General features: G+C 35.4%; 1 protein-coding gene across 1 annotated transcript; it reads right to left on the reverse strand.

Moving 5' to 3' along the window:
- Nucleotides 1-981: 981 nt before the first annotated feature.
- On the reverse strand, nt 982-25,158 carry LOC144446011 (DEP domain-containing mTOR-interacting protein-like). The gene is made up of 9 exons (XM_078135680.1): nt 25,061-25,158; nt 12,654-12,838; nt 11,663-11,783; nt 6,458-6,527; nt 5,967-6,081; nt 5,309-5,506; nt 3,009-3,313; nt 1,896-2,000; nt 982-1,258 (listed from the first exon to the last, which is right to left on the reverse strand). The coding sequence occupies exons 1-9, from the start codon at nt 25,144-25,146 to the stop codon at nt 1,130-1,132; spliced, it is 1,314 nt and encodes a 437-aa protein (XP_077991806.1). The 5' UTR covers nt 25,147-25,158; the 3' UTR covers nt 982-1,129.
- Nucleotides 25,159-25,181: the final 23 nt, after the last annotated feature.

A 25,181-nucleotide genomic window follows, 5' to 3' on the forward strand; every position in this document is an offset into this window, starting at 1 on the left:
ATATCAACTTCCTTATTTGCATAATGGTTCACTTTTTACCTGTGATATGCATCTGTTTATAAAACAAATTTTCTACACTTGTTAACGGTCTAGTTTAGTGTTTCTATTAAATATTCATTATTATTTTCCTTTCCCATTCTCTTTCACGTTATCCTGTACTTTATCCCCTATGAAACCCACAATACCTTATAGGTCCTGTTGTCCTAGAGGGCTACATATTGGTCTTGATATCTATAATTAGTTGCAAACTTCACACAATTTGATTCAAAACTTATACGACAGTACCCTCTCTCTTTAAACCTTTGAGAAAAATGCACAGCTGATTGTATTTTCTATCCAAAAATGTCTTTTTAAGCAATATTATAAATGTTTGGTTTTTTTATGTCAGAGGTGTGTCCTAATATTGCCTTTGTCAAAAACAAGACAAATCTCATGGAGTAGGGGGGGGGGGGGGGGGGGGGGTTATCAACCAATCAAATGATTGGTTACATAAATCATCATTGATGTCATCAACCAATTAAATGATTGGTTACATAAAACATCAGTGATGTCATCAACCAATCAAATGGTTAGTTACATAAAACATCAGTGATGTCATCACCCAATCAAATGGTTAGTTACATAAAACCTCTGATTAGAGGGATTTTTCTTCATTGAATATACAAGGTACATCCTGGTTGATAAAATACTGGTGTGAAGTAAAGTTATTGCTCAAAAACCTAAAATGTATCCTGAGCAGCATTGTCAACCAGGCACTTTAAAATACTCTTTATCACCATGGCAAAGGATGATAGAAACATCATAAAATACGAGTCCAGTTTTTCAAAAGTTTGGATACAAAACATGGTATTGATAAGAACCCCATGTCCTACACTAAAGGGCATGATTTGAGGATATCCCCCGCCACTAGAGGGTATCATTTTTTGGGTATTTTCTGTCACGAGAGGGCGTGATTTCTTACTGATAAGAGAGGGTCGGAGTGATTTTAAAATATGCCCTGACGCCAGAAGGCATAATAAAAATAAGTATCCTGTGACACAAATTGACATTCTCTCAGAAGGGTATTTTATCATTGTTGTGTGTTGGCATCAGTTAGCTTGGCACAGAGGATTGTTTGCATACATCTGATTTATTTCGTCTCTCTTTCAAGAACTGTAAGATTGACAACTGACGGAATGGACAGGATAACTCTGGCAACTTGTGGATGATCCATGTGTAATACGTTGATGTCATTCACAGCTACAATGTACTGACCAACCTGAAAATTAAAATCAAAAGTTGAAAAGTTGGTATCAGATGAAAAGTTTTCAGGGACACGTTTTAACAAAATATTCTTAGGGAAAATGGGGTGACTTCCTCCAATATCAATTTACTTTTTTTGATGGTGAATTACTCACATGTCAAATGTCAGTAATTAAACAATCAACTTAAATATCTCATATGGATATATGATCTATAGTGGGTGCTGTGCAAGTACAAATATTGTTTATTATCTTGGGACGGGTGTAGTGACTGGGCTTTAGGGAGTAGAGGGCGCTATACAAGTAAAATATTGAATTTATTACCTTGAGACCAGCTGCTGCTGCTTGGCTATGTGGATTAAGTCAATAGGGGGCGCTATACAAGTAAAATATTGACTTTATTACCTTGAGACCAGCTGCTGCTGCAGGGCTATGTGGATCAATGGTCAATAGGGGGCGCTATACAAGTAAAATATTGAATTTATTACCTTGAGACCAGCTGCTGCTGCAGGGCTATGTGGATCAATGGTCAATAGGGGGCGCTATACAAGTAAAATATTGACTTTATTACCTTGACACCAGCTGCTGCAACATGGCTATGCAAATCAATGGTCAATAGGGGGCGCTATACAAGTAAAATATTGAATTTATTACCTTGAGACCAGCTGCTGCTGCTGGGCTATTAGGATCAATTGTCTGGACATGTGATGGACAATTTCCTCTCACTACAAAACCAAATCCAACGGCATCACTTAAAATCTGTAAAATAATGAAAATAGAAATGTACAACTTATATTAGAAGTCACCTGATAAGTCACCTGACTTAAAGAATTGATAGACTGATATATCTTATGGAGACATATACAAGATCACATATTCAAGCTCATACAGTGCATGTACTAGTACTAGTACTGGTACCAAGACAAGGTAGTTAACTTCAATTTCAGGTCACTATCAAATCAATGACATATACATTGACTGTATACATAACAGGTACTAGTATCTCTCAAAGCCACACTATACACATAACATGCATCTCTCAAAGTTTATCTGATCAAACTTGTAACAACTTGTATATATTCTAAGAATAACAATATTCACCTTCTAAAACTAGAATCATAACAAATGTCAGAGTTCCGTTGTCAGATTCTGAGATTTTTCCTCTATTTTGGTATGACCCACATCACTAACTGCTATGTAGTTCTTTAACTTTACAAATAGACAGGTGATGAGTATATACCAACACAAACATCATAATAAATACACATAAATCCTGTTTTTTTAGTATGACTCACACTACAAACTCTTCTATGGATGCATCCACTTTCAGATTATAGGGGTGATAAGTATACATAGAAGTACATCCACCCAGACAGCCTTCCAATACCCATGCACAGCTCCTCTATTTCCCTTTATATTGGTACGACCCACACTACTAAACTATTCTATGGAATAATCTACTTTCAGATTATAGGGGCGATCAGTATACATAGAAGTACATCCACCCAGACAGCCTTCCAATACCCATGCACAGCTCCTCTATTTCCCTTTATATTGGTACGACCCACACTACTAAACTATTCTATGGAATAATCTACTTTCAGATTATAGGGGCGATCAGTATACATAGAAGTACATCCACCCAGACAGCCTTCCAATACCCATGCACAGCTCCTCAATTTACTACAACCCACACTACTAAACTATTCTATGGGATAATCCACTCTCAAAATACAGGGGTGATAGGTATTGGTACATATTACTTACTCTGATATCTTTCTTTGTATATGTTGATCCAGGTGACAATAATTTTTCTAACTTTGAATTAAGCCCTTCAATAATTCCACTGGGACTGGTGCATGGTGAATCATACGTGCTGTCGCCGGATGATGATGTTCTCTGTCGTGACTCCTGAGGTACTTCAGCCTCACTTTCAAAATTAGTCGGTAGCCTGTCATGGAAATATTCTTCTAGACTAGCCATACTAACTACACTATCATTGTGTGGTAATGTCACTGGACTGCTATGTCTTCTGGAATGTAAGTTGTTTGGCACAGTCAGCTGACCTCCTACTAGTAAACAAAAACAAACAATAAAAATAAAAATAAACAAATTATTATTATTATCTTTATTTTGCAACCAAACACAAAGAGGTGGTTGAAATCATACAATTTAAAATCGCAAATACACAGGAAAACACTGACTAAAAGAGGACAGACATCAAGGCTAAAATGTTTAAGAATGATTCCTAGTGAAAGGTTACAAAGCTAAAGAAAGGTAAGACATAAAAATATACTGATTACTGTTAAAAAGGTCTATACAAGCTCGAAAACATTCTGTCAAGCCATCATTGGTAATTGTACAAAGCGTATGGTATGAAACTGTTTTTGAATCGTTCGGTTCTACATCTGGGAATACTATATTTTTTTGAGTGATGGGTCTTCCTTGTTGAGGTTGGATTGATCAAGTAATTTAATTTGTCATTACTAATACATATTTTCCCCAAAAATGATAATAGCTCAGTTACTAACAGGGATATAGATAGGGGCCGTAGCTAGCAAAAATAAACTGTTATTCCATAATGTTTTGCCAGCTACTTTTCTAGGAGTAAGTTTAAAAAGTCTGAAAATTTGGCGGATTCATATTTGTAGATATTACTGTCTACTTCTCATATTTGACTTTTACAATTAGCTACATCCCGTAGGACTGGGAATACTAGATTCTCTTCGTCAGTAAATTGAATTCAGTGGATCATTATTACTTTACAATGAATTAGTTCACCGAGATGGAACAACAGTGGAACTCAGAGACAGTCTATCTACTTCAATAACACTAACACACAGCATCAAATCATCTTTTCACCCCTTCACATTTGTTGCCATGGATAGCACTAGAGTAGACGACAACCATAACAAACACACTGTATATAGTTAACTGTAAACACATTTTCATTAGAGATAAGAAAACTGCTCTCAGATTGTTCAAACTTCAAATTTGTCATGGTTTAACAAAAGCAAATATTCAAATCCCTTAATTGCCCCCCCCCCCCCCCCGCATAATGACATAATTTGACTGTGTCAAATTATTTTTTAAGAAATGCCACAGATATTTCACCACTTGTTATGGACACTATACTTTGTTACATTCTTTGACCTTTGACCTGTCTCATGATTCATGCGTGAAATGCTACTGATACCATTTATATGCAATAAATCTGACCTTTGACTTGTTATTGCCTCTAATGTGATCTGATATTACTGGCAGGGTGTTATTTGTAACAAGCAATAAATTGACCTTTGACCCCTATTCCAAACCATTCATGTAAGATTTGCTCAATACAATACATTGACCTTTGACCTCTTATTGTCAGTGATGCAATGCATCGCTAGGGGTTACAATCTACTTCCCTGTGTGTACAATTGACCTAGTATCAATAGCTCAGCCTAAATGATGTACTTTCAACCTCTGTAAGTGTTTACAACATATAGGTATAACAATTCAAAGTTTGACACAAAGCTTTGTTTAAGTCACATTTGAGATAAATCAGTGTCTTACAGCAGACCTGTAAAGTATGTTTTCTAGAACAAGAACACATCCCAAAGTGTCACTAATCGATCATATAGGACTCGGAGGAGTTATATATAGGCTAACCTGATTGGTTGATATTAGACATACAGGCTAACCTGATTGGTTGATACCAGAGATACAGGCTAACCTGATTGGTTGATATTAGACATACAGGCTAACCTGATTGGTTGATATTAGACATACAGGCTAACCTGATTGGTTGATATTAGACACACAGGCTAACCTGATTGGTTGATACCAGAGATACAGGCTAACCTGATTGGTTGATATTAGACATACAGGCTAACCTGATTGGTTGATACCAGACATACAGGCTAACCTAATTGGTTGATACCAGGCATACAGGCTAACCTGATTGGTTGATACCAGACATACAGGCTAACCTGATTGGTTGATACCAGACATACAGGCTAACCTGATTCAAAGAAGACATTTTATGTACACTACCTGATTGGTTGAAATCAAACATTTTAACTTACCTGATTGGTTGAAATCCCAGGGATATCCACTATTGATTGGAGTTGGAGGTGTTGAAGATGTTGATCCTCTGGAATCAGTGGATGATGTGCGTTTTCTATGTTCCATCAAATCAAACAAATTTACTAATTTTAAGTGTGATAGGTCTGCGAACTGATACATTAATTTACTATCAACTTCAAAATCTTCTTCACTCTTCACTGTTGATAAACAAGATGAAATATGTTAAGTTAATCTCTCTCTCTCTCTCTCTCTCTCTCTCTCTCTCTCTCTCTCTCTCTCTCTCTCTCTCTCTCTCTCTCTCTCTCTCTCTCTCTCTCTGTGTCTGACAACCTGTCCCTCTATCTCTCTTTTGCTGTCTGTCTATCTGTCTATCTGTCTGCCTGTCTGTTTGTCTGTCTGTCTGTCTGTCCGTCTGTCTGTCTGTCCATCTGTCTGTCTGTCTGTCTGTCTGTCTGTCTCATTCAAGGAATAAAACTATGGACACAATCACATAATTTACATCAGTGAAAAAGTTTACTTGCATAAGTAACTAGGTATAATTTGACAAAATGTACTGAGTACATGACATCTTACAAGTTCATCTTCTTTGAGTTCCCTACACAGTCACTTACCATGTCTTAGAAGTCCGTGTTCTGAGTTCCCTACACAGTCACTTACCATGTCTTAGCAGTCCGTGTTCTATGAGTTCCCTACACATAGCTACAGCTTGCTTCATGGACTTAACTTCTTTGTCTTTTACCAAAATATCAACTACATCTTTTCCTGAAAAACACTGAAAATGCACACAACAATGTTGTCACATGTAATTTATGCACAGCATCAAAATAATGACTCATTAAATGCACATTACATTTTCTGAGTTCTTGTAAATTATGTAATGCAGTCAAATTTAGACACTGACATCAATGACATGTATATTACTGTATCAAGGCACCTTTGTGCTAGATTTAAAATTATCAGTGGCTTCGAATCTCAAGATCTCTTTCCACCACAAGAGATGCACAGCCATGGATAGCCTCTTGATTACAGAAAGTAAGACACATATCGGGACAAACAGACAGAGTTGCATCTATTACCTGCAACCATTGATGACTTAAACCATAAGATTGCACTAAATTTCAAACTATCCCAACTACAGATTAACTTACATTTCTGTAAATTTCACCATCTTCTTCTAAATCTTTGACGACTGCATGTCGCAATCCTCCCCTAAACAACCTACAGACAGAAAGTTTTGAGAAACAAACATGTTTAGTTTTATGTTGTCAATGTCAAATTATTTTTACCACTTAATTACAGTTAAAGACTTCAAATAAACTTAACACACTATGAAAGTGATACAAATATGAAATTATTCACTCATTACAAAATATATTACTCTGGTAATCAAGCCTTCGGTTTTCTAAGACAGACACAAACTTAAACTATTGTCACAACATGTTGATACAACAGTGATAAGGTGTTAAATGGACTTTGGTTTAATTACTCTCAGTAGGTGGCATCTCTAAATAATAGTTTATTTAGAGTTACATGAACTTGCAGTGCTGTTTTGGGACTTCCAATGTTCACTGTATGTTGATCACAGGATGCTTAGAATCACATACCTGCGGAACCACTATCACCCACTTGTGTAATCTACCACATTGAAGAACAATAGATTTAGTTTGCATCTATCTTAGTAAACCGAAGGTTAGATTACCAGTGTCGTAAGTTCCACTACACATGTTCCGTTCTTCAGGTTTTTTTTACATGTACAAACTCTTACAATTACAATATCTGTGACTTTGTCATATCTCTACATCAAATTTGACACACAGTACCATCAAGACCCTTTAAACCTACACTAGCTGTAACTGGTGGAGTATTGTTATTTCAATCAGAAAACCAACAAACCATTCAAATCGTTAAAATGTGAATAATGAGACATTGTACATGTTAATTAGAGGTTGATTTCATCAATAAGTAGTATATTAACAATCAATCTGATTAAAATCCGATGTGGTGAAAGTGGCTAAATGCTTTATTTACCTCTATTTCCATCATTTTGTGTCGTTTGTTTTTGTTCCGAGTGATCACGAAAAGGCGGCAATCACTTGGAACAAAAACAAAGGACACAAAACGATGGAAATAGAGGTAAATAAAGCGTTTAGCCGCTTTCACCACATTGGATTTTAATCAGATTGAGGAACAGGTTGAAATCGCTATTGAGTTGAGTCGCTGTTTTTTGGGTGCAGACCAACAAATCAATTTGACTGGATTTATTGTAGTAAACTGTACCATAATATGTACACAGCTGTACATGTGTATCCACAGGTAATTCAATGCAAAGTACAGTATTTACTAGTAAATCATTATATCCAACAAAATAGGTTTAGTTCAGCTGTTATACTCCATATTTCCTTAATAGCTAAATGAGTAACAATTGTAGTTCAGTAACATATCAATATCTCCATGTTAATTTCCATCACCTTTGTATCAAATTTACAACATTTCTATAAATCACCACTAGGGGGAGCTATTCATTAGCATTGTTATTCACCTGTACACAACTACAGTAGTCAAACTTCAATAAAATTGTGTTTGAACTGTCAAATATTAGCATTGTTTAATTTCCACCTCTTAACTATGGTAAACAAATAACTCCAGTCACAATAAGTTGACTCTCTGATTTTAACAAAAGAAGTTGTGTGTTTTTGATTCTATTTATTTAAATTTTGGGTGTGGTTCATATATTGTTTGTATATTGATATCAGTATCAGTTTATAGTAACAGATATTTCACATGAGGACCTACTTAAACTTCAACAACTGACAATTTTTACATCAAAGTTGGAGACACTGGGTAGACTGATAGGCTCTAGTTGTTTTTGGTGATTGTATCATCATCACTTGCTATTATCGCTTATTTAATAAATACAGTGTTAAAAGTTATAGTGGCACAAACTGAAGTCATAAGATTTTTATTCCAGTGGTCCACAAATATTACAGTCTAGTGCTATCCTTTATTGAATCTCAAAATCTCTCTTACAGGGTTAGAGATTATTTGATACCACATTGACATCCAGACTACAGACAATGGTGAATTAGTGGTACAAGAGTGGTGGTGGTGGTGGTGGTGGTGGTGGTGGTGGTGGTGGTGGTGGTGGTGGTGGGGGGGGGGGGGGAATGGCTGACGACACATTGAATGGACCGTAATCACTGACATCCAGACTACAGACAAAGGTGAATTAGTGGTACTAGAGTGGGGGGTGGGGTGGGGGTGGGGGGAGCGGCTGACAACACATTGAATGGACCGTAATCACTGACATCCAGACTACAGACAAAGGTGAATTAGTGGTACTAGAGTGGGGGGGTGGGGTGGGGGTGGGGGGAGCGGCTGACAACACATTGAATGGACCGTAATCACTGACATCCAGACTACAGACAAAGGTGAATTAGTGGTACTAGAGTGGGGGGTGGGGTGGGGGTGGGGGGAGCGGCTGACAACACATTGAATGGACCGTAATCACTGACATCCAGACTACAGACAAAGGTGAATTAGTGGTACTAGAGTGGGGGGTGGGGTGGGGGTGGGGGGAGCGGCTGACAACACATTGAATAGACCGTAATCACTGACATCCAGACTACAGACAATGGTGAATTAGTGGTACTAGAGTGGGGGGTGGGGTGGGGGTGGGGGAATGGCTGACAACACATTGAATAGACCGTAATCACTGACATCCAGACTACAGAGACAATGGTGAATTAGTGGTACTAGAGTGTGTGTGTGTGTGTGGGGGGGGGGGGGGGAGACGGCAATGGTGAATTAGTGGTACTAGAGTGGGCCACAATGAATAGACCATAATCTTCAGTAACAGCCATATCAATATTTTTGACAATATCAGCATTTTTTGGCAATATCAGTATTTTTGACAATATCAGTATTTTTGACAATATCAGTATCTCCCAACAATATCCACCATTACATTTTATCAAATACAACAACTATCATAAACACTTCACTACATCATCAAAATAACTGTCTATGACGTACTTTTTTGAAATGTTTGACTAGGGAAGAAATAAATATCACTTAAAAGTTTGACATTTTGGTCAATCTAAGTCAATAAATTAATGTAACACACTCCAAAATTAATATAATATTTGCTGAGAGATATTAATATTTGAACAGCTGTTCTGGCACAGAAAACTATCAACTATAACATCCTGTCTATTTCCGATAAACATTTTTGGACCAGAATATTTAATTTTCCCCTCCTTTTAACTGTTAATAACATGGTGGCATTCTGTTTTCACTTAATTTAATTTCAGAATCACAAATACCTTCTGTAAGGGATGGGGGGGGGGGGGGTACCCTTCTCAGATCACCAGTACCTTGGAAGATTCATTTTTTAACATCTGTCAGAAGCAACACTGTAATTTGACTCATCATTATATTCTGGGTCACCTTGTCCCTAAATTTAGACCATTCATTAAAAACACTTCTGATCAATTCTTTTCCTAGAAAACTTAACATTTATTGTTACGATTTACATCTCCACTCACACGTAGGCATCTAGACTACCTGTACCTTGGAACATTCATTCTTTAACATTTGTTATAAGCAACACTAGAATCTGAAACTCATTATATTCTGGATCACCATGAATTCAGGCTGTGCATTAAGAACACTTCTGATCAGTTATTTCCTTACTTGAATGAAAGTTTTCCCATTGCCAATGAAATTGCAACAATATGGTTAACATTTCTAGTCTGTGACTCACTAAAAAGAATTACATGCCAGAATGAATGGAATTTAAGATGACATTAATAGACTCCAAAAAGTAACAAAAGTTCAAAATCTAGGTCATCTCTAGAGGTCATCTTTAACTGGACTCTTTGTCAAATAACTAAAGATATCAGCTGTTGGCCATACTTGTACTGTAACTCAGTCTCTTTGTCAAACAACTAAAGATATCAGCTGTTGGCCATACTTGTACTGTAACTCAGTCTGTTATACAGGTCATTGGGGGTGGGAAAAAGCAAAAGTACACAAGTGCTGACTCAGCAGTTTAACAAACAATCATGGACAAGTCTACAATATATAAAGTTGTGTTCTATATGTAAAGTTATGGTGGCCATACTTCATACTTGTACTCATTCTTCACAGGTTATTGTTAATGGGGAAAGTGTCAAATTCTGACTCAGCAGTTTAACAAACAATTGTGGACAAGTCTACAATATGTAAAGTTGTGTTCTATGGAACAGTCTACCAACCCATATTAAGCAGTGCAAAATAATTCATACTTTTAGGAATACATACATAAATCATATTATGTCAGAGAGAATGACCTCCAGTATGGTGTAACTGGATGGTGGTGTAAATTTTGTCAATCTGTTGATATTGTTATTTTCATTTTGTTAAACTTTGCTTCTGCATTGTTTGTACTTTCCTTTGTGTGTGGTATGGAATGTTTTTGGAGAATGGTAACAGGGCCCAGGGGGAAATCAGCTTTTGTTGTTTCCTGGCTACCCTGTTTTTAAATAAATTTTACTACTACTACTACTGCAATGGGATTACAATGTTACTCCATATTTCAAGGAATCACTGAATAATATATGAAACTTTTAAACATATAAAAATAACAATTATCATGATAGTTAGTTTGCTAATCAAGAAATGTTTTGTACATTAAATAATTGCAACTGTACATTTTGAAGAATGTCAAAAAAAGATTTTGGTCTATAAATTTAAACTTTGACATTTGAATTCATTGAATTTATACTTTCAGAGGTAAAAGCTGACAAAGTTACTTTAGTATGGTTTCTTGATTCACACCATTGTCTATTGTTAATAATATCACGTAACTAATACTTACATACCTTGTTTGTTTGTTTGACTCTATTTAAACTCGATAAATTGTTGAGCCAAAGGCTCTTCTAACACAATGTCGAGAAGTGTTAGAAGTACCTTGGTACTTATTAAAATATAATTTTGTACTCAGATATTACATAAATAAAATATACTGATAAACTCGATAAATTGTTGAGCCAAAGGCTCTTCTAACACAATGTCGAGAAGTGTTAGAAGTACCTTGGTACTTATTAAAATATAATTTTGTACTCAGATATTACATAAATAAAATATACTGATAAACTCGATAAATTGTTGAGCCAAAGGCTCTTCTAACACAATGTCGAGAAGTGTTAGAAGTACCTTGGTACTTATTAAAATATAATTTTGTACTCAGATATTACATAAATAAAATATACTTACTTCATATGTAATTTTTGTACTCAGATATTACATAAATAAAATATACTTACTTCATATATAATTTTGTACTCTGATATTACATAAATAAATATACTTACTTCATATGTAATTTTTCTGCTTTGAGGTAGACACTGGTAACCCTTGTTTTAGGAAATGAATTGTCATCCTTTCTAAATCTATAGAATAAGTACTCGTCTTTAAATAGGTGATCATCACAAACTGTGAGGGAGACAAACAGACAAGATTAGGATGAGAATAAGTTGTTAATCTATGCATTCATTGAGATTCAGTTGTTTATAGCGTTGAAGAAAATCTAGTGATATCCATGGCAACGAATCTAAAGATGCAATATGCATGGCATTGAATCTAAAGATCTCTCTTAGCCTTGGTTAACGCTCACAATTTTACATCAGCACAAAATCAGCATCTCTATAAACATGCTAACAAGAAAACAGCTTGAGACTTGCAACACTTGCAGCACTTATGTAGACACGCCTGAGATCTCAGTGTCATGTGATCAGTGTCGTGTGATCAGTAGCTGACAATTAAAACTGGGTGTCAAGGTACTGGAAAGTGTTCTTCTTCACACTATCAAATAGTCCTGCTACTAGACCTCTCTGGCTATTCTGCTCATTGTGAATGTAATCAAAGGTCGTTAGTGAGGGCGATAGCTTGGGCATTTGCCCTTGATTGCACCACAGCCCCTACTATATTTGATATGATTGCACCTTCAGAAGAAAGCCCGAGGACTAGCAGCTAGACTAACTATCAAACTGACATACAATGATACATAAACAATAGTGGGTGTCTCTGGATGTAGATTTATGAAATACTGCTTTCGTCAGTTTGTTTATATCTCTGAAAGTTGGTCACATGGTAAAAACGATAACATGACTAAGTTTGACAGATGTAAACAAACTACTAAGAACATTGATGAATCTACATCAGATGCACCCAATGTTAATTTTGTATCAATGTCAATATTGTGATAAGGAGAAGGTTTTTCAGCACCTTCAAAGACAGTTTTAACTGTTCATCAATGACAGCATTTCTAGACAAATAGTGCAAGGGTTGTAGCTTTTTACTTACCATGATGAATGACATGGAATTCTTGTAAAATTCTCAATAACTTCACAGCACTCTGTCTGTCAGGAGCTTCTTTACGTTTTACTAACCAATCAACTAACTCTTGCGCAATAAAACTATTTTTATAAACACGGAAATGATAACGTCTGTTCTGTATGACAGGTGGAATACATGTGTGTAGCCTCTGTCTGTAATGAAATAGACAAAATCAGATTGTTAAAAATGTGAGTCCCAATAATATAAATATAACAGTTGTCAATTACACAGAATACATGTGTGTAGCCTCTGTCTGTAATGAAATAGACAAGATCAGATGTGAGTCCCAATAATATAAAAATAACAGTTGTCAATTGCACAGAATACATGTATGTAGCCTCTCGTTTGACAGACAGTTTATTTCAGATCAGTGTTTTTGCTAAGGGTTGGTAACAGGAAAGGGGAAAATCTGAGGAAACTGGCATAGTTTCCAAAATATAATACTATGTAATACCATAATAGTATTGGGGAGTATCAGTTAAATGACATGGGAACTTAGGTAGATTTTACCTACTTACCACTCATAACAAAATCACTAGGTAGATGCAATACCAGTATACAGCCTTTGTTTGTTATCAACTGTGTATATTTTGTTAAGTGTACACAGCCTTTGTGTTATGAAATAGCATGCATTTTGAACTAATTATAGAAACAGACATAGTTTGTGACTACATGGAATTAATGTATGAATGAACTATGCCAAGATATAAATATATATTGCAGAGTCTGTCTGTTATGAAAAAGACATGCAAATATTTATTTGCACATACTACACAGTGTTTTTGCTAATGTTAGGGAACCCCGGTAACAGAAAATGGTTAAAATGGCAGTGTTTCCCCCTTAGAATCTATGGTAATTTTGTTTGAGAACCTAGGTAATAGGACATAGAAACCAAGAAACCCAAATATAATTTAGCTATACATACATTCAATAATTATTGTCCAAACGTCCATTTTAATATTTATATCGGTGTATTACTAGATGTCTAAACATGTCTATAAATTTATATTAAAATATGTTATAAATTTAATTGCACAGAATATATGTACACGTAGCCTATGTCTGTTACGAATTAGACAAACACACAAGTTATTTGTTAATTGTAAGGAATATATTCACTGGAGGTCAGAATACCAACAATATCTACAATTCTCTAGCTAGTTTTATCAAGTTATTTGTTAGTTGTAAGGAATATATTCACTGTAGGTCAGAATACCAACAATGTCTACAATTCTCTAGCTAGTTTTATCACCAGTAGACAATTTGTCACATTCTTTTTATTTCCTTTCAAGCCTAAAAATTTACGAGCTCATCCTTGTATTGTAACTGAGTGTTTTGGAATAGTTTTGAAAGTCCAGATATAACATGTTGTCTAACGTTGAAAATATGTTTACAACTTAGGGTTGGCCTGAATTAGTTGCTAGTACTAATCCCCCTTTTCCACGTATCGTGTAATCATTTACCATTAGTACAATTATTTTTATAGTATATAATAAGTCCAAATTTATATTTCTAGGAATCAATGACTACACTATTAAATGTAGAACACAAAAACAAGTCACAGTACCACGGTCCACTCTAACTGTTATCAATATTATCATGTAAAGATTTAAGTGTCCAAATATCCTACACTGTAATGAAATGTTGACATGAAAATGTAAATTTCACAACTCATGAACTGACTATTGTTTTATATCATGTGCAATCAGATTAAAATCTGATTTAGAAATACAACTCTATTCCTTTATTTACCTCCATTTCCTTCATTTTGTGTTGAATTTGTTGTTCTGGGAATAATCACTTTCTTACTGGAAGAGGAAGTCAACCACTCGAAGAACAACAAAATCGAAAACAAACAACACTATACAAATGAATGGAGGCACCTAAAGGACTTATGTCATATATTTCAATCAAACTGTCACCATATACAATGTAATACAGAAGTGAAGTAGATAATGCTACTGTTAAACAAACTTTACACATTTCCTTTTTAAGATTTAGAAAGTAACATAACTTATAGTAAAGTAGCATATGACTACTTCAAACTAGTAGCAGTAGTTTCTTTAGCAAGTACTCAATAGTTTGGCCTTGAAATAAATATCAACCAATCTTTATTATCCTACATACAGTGATACACTACCAGAGATTGTGGTATGGTACAGAATTTGAAAAACAAAAATGAAATATGCATACAGATTGTATATTGAGCATAAGAAATTACTGAACTGAACTTTCAACTAAAAACAATCAATAATTTCACATTACACAAGGTATTTGAGTTTGAAGTCATTTTTCTGATGATTCCTAGGTTTAACATAATGAACTTAGTGAACAAAATTAATCACAAGTTATTAGGTTTCCAGTTCCTTTCTGACAACCTTCTTGGCCATTGCAATTGAGATGTGTATTTGCCTTTGTTCTTTTTTTGATAGCAGGTAGGTGGGGCATGTTTTTAATAGATTAGAATGGCCTTCAAACACTTCTCATGACATTGGAGTGGCATTTTGTCATTTGTTTTGGGTGAATTCTAACCAGTCTCATGACATTGTACTGGTACTGGTTGATTTGTTTTGGCTGAACACAACAAAAGTAAACAAGGCCATAACATACAGCTACCAGTGTCCACTATGTTATCACCAATGTTGTTATGAAAGCGAAACTAGTAAATGGAAATAATAACGCCACTAGTACAAATTAGCTTAGTTTTCACTTTTGAGTGTCAACCCATAACATGATGAAATAAAGTTAATGGGCTATGTAATCAGAACAAAGACATGAATTTTGTTAGGGGCTGGGAGGGGTGTGAGATTATAAATAATGACGTATCTACTTCAACCATATCCAACAATGTGAGTACATTCCTAGAATCACTTAATACATGTGAGTAATAAATCTATATTACTACTAGAGATTTACCACAATATTTATAGTTTTCGAAATCCGAAATAATTAACAAAATAGAAAATACTGTCACAAACCTGAATATATTGTATATTATTTTGTCTATTTGTATCAGACCTTTAAAACCAACACAGGTTCAGTCCTAATACAGAAGTGTATGCAATGTGTGGATTTATACACATAAAAACAAACATGTGTACCGGGTAATACAGTATGTACAGTGTACATGTTTGAGGAAACATTTGTTCACAATGACACCATACAATGTATATATTGATTGCTGCCCATTGTATTGTGAAAACTAGACTGACAATATGTAACAGTCTAGTTATGAGAATAATACACGGAAATTGTTATATCACCTTATTTGTACATCAAATTTCCATAATTTTTTATTATATAAAATCCTTTATTATTTTACAAATATTTCTTTCAATAGTACTCTGCAACCTAAAAAAGTTTTAGATTGACAAGTAAAATGTTAGGTTAGGGTTTAGTAAATAGAAGAACACATTATTTTATTGATCAGTCCATGCATAAACCTATTCCTACGTTCCAATACAGAAATAAACTATGACATACCAAGAACACTATTAAAAAACACAATACCACACATACCACGATATAATAGGACTAAACATGTCTACCATTGAATGGATATGACGGATATAACGTCTCAATAAGTCATCTATTTTATTCTATTTTAATGTAAAGCTTGTCATTAAACTGGTATCAACACATCCACTAAATCATTACTAATACAAATTAATTCTATTTTTGTACAATTTTACATATAAAGTGACCCCTTTTAACAAAACAGTTCAAGGTTGGCTTCCATTTCAACTTTGTACGTATCAAGTGACAATATTATATTTGTTTTTTATGAGTCAGTTATTATTGAGTTGTGGTAATAAATTTAATTTTTATATATGGTGTTTATACATTGATGAGTTACCAACACTACCCCAGTAATTACAGTGTATGTCTTTGCTTGTGTCGTGTCTGGTTACCACAAGCAAGCAAACACAAAGTGTTTTTTGTGGGTTGTATATTTTTGGTTACCACAAGCAAGCAAAGACATCAGTGTTTTTTTGTGGGTTGTAGATAACAGCATAATGTTATAATCAAAACATTTCAAAGTAGGTCACGCTACGAATTAAACAAAAATAGGAATTCCTAACATATCAAATAAATACAGATAAATCTGATGTTACATGTAATGTTCACTCAGTATATAACAGAAGTACTATGGCACAAATATAGTATGGGTGTTTACAGTTACACCTTTAGATTGGGGGTGGGGTCCTATTCCTTATGTTGGAAAGTTTACCATCCGATGTAGTCTGGACAATATCTATAGCCTCCTTGAATCTGACAATGCTTCATATTCAAAGCCACAGATAGCCTCCAGACTACATCTGAGAATCTCAAATGAGGACATGCCCACCCACATCAGTAAAGTCATTTAGTATGTAAACATACTGTCATTTGCACCTTGAATTGTATGTACATGTACAAGTAGAGAGATCTTCACAGATAGCATTTTGAGGAGGGTAAGGGTACAAGTATGTTTGACTTTGTGAAGGTGTGTCTGTGATGTACATGTATGTGAATCTGTGTATACATACATACATGTATGTCTGTGTGAATGTGTGTATACACACATGTATGGCTGTGTATCTCTGTGTACAAGTATGTTTGACATTGTGAATGTGTGTCTGTGATGTACATCATTACATGTATGTCTGTGAATGTGTGTCTGTGATGTACATGTATGTCAGTGAATGTGTGTCTATTTACATGTACATGTCTTTGTGAATAGAACAACCTTCTACTTTTATTACAGTGACCTTTTGGATTATCCCTAATATTCACACAAACACAATTTGATGAAAAACACAAACAAAAATTCTTAAAGAAGTGATGACCTTGTGATGGTTGGATTAGGCATAATATGTAAATTATACACAAATAGAAATTCTCACTTAATCACTCCAGTTATTTTTCACTTTCTCTTTTCAATTTCAACTTTCACACATTTGGGATTCCATTTCTTTGTCAAATGATTCAAGTGATGAGTCATGTGACCAACCCAGTAAACAAGACAGTTTTATGCTTTCACTGTGTTTAGTTTTTCAAAAGTTTAAAAGTCCATATTTTTTAAAATATTTTTTTATTCATGTGCGAGTGTCTGATTCAGGTAATGTTTACCATTGTTTTCCATATGGTCTCTGTCTTATTTATTTATTTCTATCAGATGTACAGCCATTACAGCTTGGAAGAACAGTTTTATATTGCCTTTTTCCGCATCCACTATTTCTCGTTTTGCATTTTTTTTCCTTCTTGAATACGTAAAAAATAAGTTTATGTTCCGCAGTGAAAAACTAGGTGAGGTCAGGTAACAGGAACCAAACAATTATTTTTATGGTCTTATATTGGATGGTTCTTGAGTTACAACAACATTTAGAAAGAGATATTTTTCTACATAACTTTAAAGCCTTAATTTAAAAGTCTTGGTATTTGAAATTTTTTAAACTTTTCAGAAAAACATGACTCACATTTATTGCCAATATTCACTCAGACAATAGATATAGAAATGGATAATAACTATTTGATATCAAAAACTTATTAGTATATTATTACACAATTTCATAAGTAAATGGAAATTTTGAAACCTTTAAACAAATGTACAGATTTTGTTCTCCAGATCACAGTACTTCCTGATCTTGCAAGAAAAGGCTAGCACAATCCAGAATCTAACCAAATTTGTAGTATCATTTTATAATGTAAAATCCAGAGTGAGATTATTAATCAAATTTAGGACAACTTCACTATTGTTTATTATCATTTATTATAATTCTCTTTTAATAGTTTTCCGTATTTCCATATCTTATGGACTAATAATATCCTAAAATATTTAATTGACTATTAAATACAATTCACATTCACATTCACTCACAGGAGACAATCAGAACTATTCCATCACTGACATTTGCGTGAGTACATGTCATAATTTCGTCATTTCCACAAGTACAGACTTTGTTCTTTTGAATTTGTTCCTCCTGACCTTGCAAAAATGTTTTTGTGTATAGTAGTCTATATGACCTTTGACCTGTATTTCACAATCATTGTACATGTGTACTAATAGACTAATACTAGTAATGACCTACATACAACTTGAGACACACCCACTTGTTTTATACCAATTTCCCGCCAAATTAATTTGACAAAAAATTCTTGCCTCTCTGCAAAAATTAACAAATCCAGATATAAGTTAACTTTTAAACTGTTATGTCAGAAATAATAATAATTTTGAATATATTCACATCAAAATTTCAGTCTGAATGTGGTAGTTTGTTAAAAAGATTTAAAACTTATAAAAGTAAAGAGAAAATTTATATTTTGTGTTTATGGAGAGAGAAATACTGTCTACACATCAAAGCCGGAGTACAATGTCATGTATATAAGTAAGTGACAGAAGTCAAGGTACTTTGATCATATGTTTAACCACAATGGTATACTTCGCACAGGAGACGTGACAGGAATTCCTTATACTGTTTTCAGGGTTGTAATCTCTAGAGTCCAGTAACTCTGCAGGGTTAACACTAGGTGTGTCCTTGTCTGCTATTACACAGCCTTTATACTGCATGTTTTGATAAGACGGCTATTTCATTTCCATACAATACATACATATCACATCACATGCTGTGACTCTCATTGCTATAACTTAGGTTATTCCAGGTCACTTTAAAGTAGAAAACAGGAATGGTAAAATTGAAACCTATGGCTAGCTTACAGACTCCTCCCTACACAATTAGTGTAGTCATAGAATCAGTTATATATACAAGTACATGCTATGTACAACCTGAACTAGCCTAAAGTATCCAGGTGATAGGGGAAATAACGAAATCCCTATCTGCATAGATTCCAGGCTAAACCTAAACGATATAAAACTTGCATTATCAGAACAAAATAATCTAAACAGGTCTAATATTATGTGTGTGTACATGTGTGTATGTGTGTGCATGTGTTTGTGTGTATATGTATGTATATATATGTGTGTAGTGCACTAGTGTGTGTGTCACTGTGTATGTGTGTGTATGTGTTTGTATGTGTGTGTGCATGTCTTTGTGTGTAATGTATGTATATATGTGTGTGTAGTGTGTCACTGTGTATGTGTGTGTATGTGTGTGTGCGTATGTGTGTGTGTGTGTGTGTGTGTGTGTGTGTGTGTGTGTGTGTGTGTGTGTTTGTGAAAATATAGTAAGAATAATACATGTGATGACAAAACTGTACCAATTTTGTTTTTGTTTATTTATCAACTTTGTTAATTTGTTGGTTTATTTGGAGTGGCGGGGAAGAGAGCAACACTGGAGGATAAATGGAGACTTCAGTTGGCAGACATCACTCTAGGGTAGAGTTAACAATTTCTGGGTTTAAAATGTATTTTACAATTATTTCTAAAAAACCAGGGATGACTCAGCAGTTTTTGATATATAACTACATATGATTCACTCCCAGGTTTTCATTCATGCCATTGTATCAGTGAAGTCACATGACCATTAATTTATTCTAAAACTCTATCAGACAACTGTTTTTTTTTTTCAATCCTCTAACTGCCATGTCGAACTTTAATGAAAGAAAATTCAGATTCTGGTTTGTCACAGCAAGGTCTGAGGTCTAAGGGTCTCTGATTAATTTTTCTATACAATGTTTACTCAGTCTGGCCACACCCAAACTCCACCCTTACACATAGACTATTTTTCTCAGATAAATGCAAAAGAAATATTCTACAAATAATGTCAGCAAAATAGACCAGCTGTTTGGCAAAATTTTTAAAAAAAAACTATTATTATGATGATATAATATTTTATTTTCATTACAATCTGGAACTTTAACTAAATCTTTGGGTAAAAATATCATACATTATCACTGTAAACTGCAGAGTAGAGAGAGAGAATATTATAAGACTTTTTGTAATCAATATTACATAATATTAGATAAAAGTTGTTATTGTGAATCAAGCACCCACACATAATCCTGACTAATAAGAAATCCATAGTTTATCAAAACATGGACATCTAAGGAAGTATCAGTGATGTGGGTGAATTACTTCCAAGGGATATCCAGGGTGAACAAATCCACTGGTCCTGGGTCCAGGACGAGCAATTTTTTGGGGGCAGACCACACAAATTTTACCTTGTCTGGTCCGTCAGACCAGTACCTTACTGTTAATAACTATGTTAAAAAGTTGTCTGAATATACAGATTCATAGGTAAGATTTAATGTTTCACATTAGCTGGACCTGGGACCACTAATTCTTTCAGCAGGACCACTGGAATTTTTAGGCACTGGTCCGGGGACCACCAGTTCACAAAATGATTTGTTCACCCCTGATATCAATATGTGTGCCTCTCTGATAATAAACATCATTCCTGGTGTTTGGATCGCGAAACCCTGACAACACAGAGGAAAATCTTTGAAAACTGCAATAATTTTGGTGGGGAACCCTTGGAGTGGGAACTCTGGTAAAACTTCTGTATTATGTACCATAATTTTGTTGGGTCAACCACCGGGGTCAACCACCAGGGTCAACCACCAGGGTCAACCACCGGGGTCAACCTAGGTAAAATGCTTTAAAAGGCAAGAAGACTAGATATCGCTGCCTATACCAAAACATTCCCAATACTGTATGTTATTGTTAGTCACTGTTTAGTCCACAGACCTGTACTGTCCCCTTAACTACACTACATAGCTCTATACTAAACTATAATCATACCAACACAATTTCACTGGGCTAGTCACTGTTTAGTCCACAGACCTGTACTGTCCCCTTACTACACTACATAGCTCTATACTAAACTATAATCACACCAACACAATTTCACTGGGTTTGTTACTGTTTAGTCCACAGACCTGTACTGTCCCCTTACTACGCTACATAGCTCTATACTAAACTATAATCACACTAACACAATTTCACTGGACTTGTCACTGTTTAGTCCACAGACCTGTACTGTCCCCTTAACTACGCTACATAGCTCTATACTAAACTATAATCACACCAACACAATTTCACTGGGCTAGTCACTGTTTAGTCCACAGACCTGTACTGTCCCCTTAACTACACTACATAACTCTATACTAAACTATAATCACACCAACACAATTTCACTGGGCTAGTCACTGTTTAGTCCACAGACCTGTACTGTCCCCTTACTACGCTACATAGCTCTATACTAAACTATAATCACACTAACACAATTTCACTGGGTTTGTTACTGTTTAGTCCACAGACCTGTACTCTCCCCTTAACTACGCTACATAGCTCTATACTAAACTATAATCACACTAACACAATTTCACTGGGTTTGTCACTGTTTAGTCCACAGACCTGTACTGTCCCCTTACTACACTACATAGCTCTATACTAAACTATAATCACACCAACACAATTTCACTGGGTTTGTCACTGTTTAGTCCACAGACCTGTACTGTCCCCTTAACTACATTACATAGCTCTATACTAAACTATAATCACACCAACACAATTTCACTGGGTTAGTCACTGTTTAGTCCACAGACCTGTACTGTCCCCTTACTACACTACATAACTCTATACTAAACTATAATCACACCAACACAATTTCACTGGGTTTGTCACTGTTTAGTCCACAGACCTGTACTGTCCCCTTACTACGCTACATAGCTGTATACTAAACTATAATCATACCAACACAATTTCACTGGGTTTGTCACTGTTTAGTCCACAGACCTGTACTGTCCCCTTACTACACTACATAGCTCTATACTAAACTATAATCACACTAACACAATTTCACTGGGCTTGTCACTGTTTAGTCCACAGACCTGTACTGTCCCCTTAACTACGCTACATAGCTCTATACTAAACTATAATCACACCAACACAATTTCACTGGGCTAGTCACTGTTTAGTCCACAGACCTGTACTCTCCCCTTAACTACACTACATAGCTCTATACTAAACTATAATCACACCAACACAATTTCACTGGGTTTGTCACTGTTTAGTCCACAGACCTGTACTGTCCCCTTAACTACACTACATAGCTCTATACTAAACTATAATCACACCAACACAATTTCACTGGGTTTGTCACTGTTTAGTCCACAGACCTGAACTGTCCCCTTAACTACACTACATAGCTCTATACTAAACTATAATCACACCAACACAATTTCACTGGACTTGTCACTGTTTAGTCCACAGACCTGTACTGTCCCCTTAACTACGCTACATAACTCTATACTAAACTATAATCACACCAACACAATTTCACTGGGCTTGTCACTGTTTAGTCTACAGACCTGTACTGTCCCCTTAACTACACTACATAGCTCTATACTAAACTATAATCACACCAACACAATTTCACTGGACTTGTCACTCTTTAGTCCACAGACCTGTACTGTCCCCTTACTACACTACATAGCTCTATACTAAACTATAATCACACTAACACAATTTCACTGGGTTTGTCACTGTTTAGTCCACAGACCTGTACTGTCCCCTTACAACGCTACATAGCTCTATACTAAACTATAATCAAACTAACACAATTTCACTGGGCTAGTCACTGTTTAGTCCACAGACCTGTACTGTCCCCTTACTAAGCTACATAGCTCTATACTAAACTATAATCACACCAACACAATTTCACTGGGTTTGTTACTGTTTAGTCCACAGACCTGTACTGTCCCCTTAACTACGCTACATAGCTCTATACTAAACTATAATCACACCAACACAATTTCACTGGGCTTGTCACTGTTTAGTCCACAGACCTGTACTGTCCCCTTACTACACTACATAACTCTATACTAAACTATAATCACACCAACACAATTTCACTGGGTTTGTCACTGTTTAGTCCATAGACCTGTACTGTCCCCTTACTACGCTACATAGCTCTATACTAAACTATAATCATACCAACACAATTTCACTGGGTTTGTCACTGTTTAGTCCACAGACCTGTACTGTCCCCTTAACTACACTACATAGCTCTATACTAAACTATAATCACACCAACACAATTTCACTGGGTTTGTCACTGTTTAGTCCATAGACCTGTACTGTCCCCTTAACTACACTACATAGCTCTATACTAAACTATAATCACACCAACACAATTTCACTGGGCTTGTCACTGTTTAGTCCACAGACCTGTACTGTCCCCTTACTACACTACATAACTCTATACTAAACTATAATCACACCAACACAATTTCACTGGGTTTGTCACTGTTTAGTCCATAGACCTGTACTGTCCCCTTACTACGCTACATAGCTCTATACTAAACTATAATCATACCAACACAATTTCACTGGGTTTGTCACTGTTTATATTTGTGTATCGCTAATTTCATTTCAGGAATTTCTTACATTCATGGTAATTGTGGTATTTGGTAATGAGACTAATAAGACTAATTCTGAAATTAAGTTGACAATTCTGGTCAAGAGCCCAATTGCACAAATACCCTTTAGATTTACTGGAAACTTTACTGTCTAGCCACATCTACAAACAAATGAAGATTAAAATTTGCATTTAACTGTGTTTTAATAGAATAGCCTCCAGCTGCTTTGTTTGCTTTGACTTTGGGTTAATATGTTTACGTTTAGTCTGGGAGTAAAGGTCACTGCAACGTCCAAAGCCGTTTTAATTCACCGTCATTTAGATTAAGTTTGGAACATATTTTAAAAAGGGGAATCCACAATATGGTACAATATGGAACATCACAATCACCCGCATTTATATAGGTTGCACCGGGCACTGAATGACTGGCCTATTTGAACGGTTTAGTTATATAACCACATGCACATTCAATACTAATTAACATTTCGAGTGATTGAAAAGAGAACGGCGGAAAATACTTTCTTTAGTCACCGTGGCGTGGTTGTTACATTTTCTATTAAGAATGATTTTGGTAAATGTTTGGTGAATTTCACTGACGTAAATTTATTTCGCTGTGTGTTCCAAAACAGTGTATAACATATGTATAAAATTCAAAACCAGATAGTCAATGCCAATCGGCCAGCTAAGCACGTTGTCTGTCAAGGTGACCTTTCCAATCTAGTGGGTCGCCCGCGTGTCTATCTCTCCAAAGTCCACTCCGCAACATGTCAATCAAACACATGCCAATTCACGTGCATATGGCATGGTGTTTCTCGGCGTTTACTCTGAGAAATTATTGTTATAGATCATATAAGTAAACCAACAACTATGAAATACTATACAGTATGAAATCAAAATTATACAGATGCCAGTCATAAAAAGACCGGCTGGGTATGTCACGTGTTCGTATCATTCGTTTCAAAATATTGACACGACCACGCACGGCACGATAACTTTCTCGTCGATATAACGCTCGAAACTGAAAGTTTTCATTTTCTCAACAAGCGTAAAAGACAAACTATTTGAAAAACTTACCTTAACTGTTCGCCGATTGTACAAATGTGTGCGTAGTTTGGCCCTGACCAATCTTTACGCACACGGTCTTTACCACCGCCTTCCATCTTCTATGATCGTGGATCGTGTGAGTGACCGGCAC

The sequence above is a fragment of the Glandiceps talaboti genome, chromosome 14 (genome assembly GCF_964340395.1).
Source record: "Glandiceps talaboti chromosome 14, keGlaTala1.1, whole genome shotgun sequence".
Taxonomy (NCBI): Eukaryota; Metazoa; Hemichordata; class Enteropneusta; family Spengelidae; genus Glandiceps; species Glandiceps talaboti.

Excerpts from the sequence above, each read along its gene's own strand:
- LOC144446011 (XM_078135680.1), bottom strand. The coding sequence starts at position 25,146 with ATGGAAGGCGGTGGTAAAGACCGTGTGCGTAAAGATTGGTCAGGGCCA. Across the intron at positions 6,082-6,457 it reads ATGGTGAAATTTACAGAAAT|TGTTTTTCAGGAAAAGATGT; the intron begins GTAAGTTAATCT and ends GTGCATTTTCAG. Across the intron at positions 2,001-3,008 it reads ATACAAAGAAAGATATCAGA|ATTTTAAGTGATGCCGTTGG; the intron begins GTAAGTAATATG and ends ATTATTTTACAG.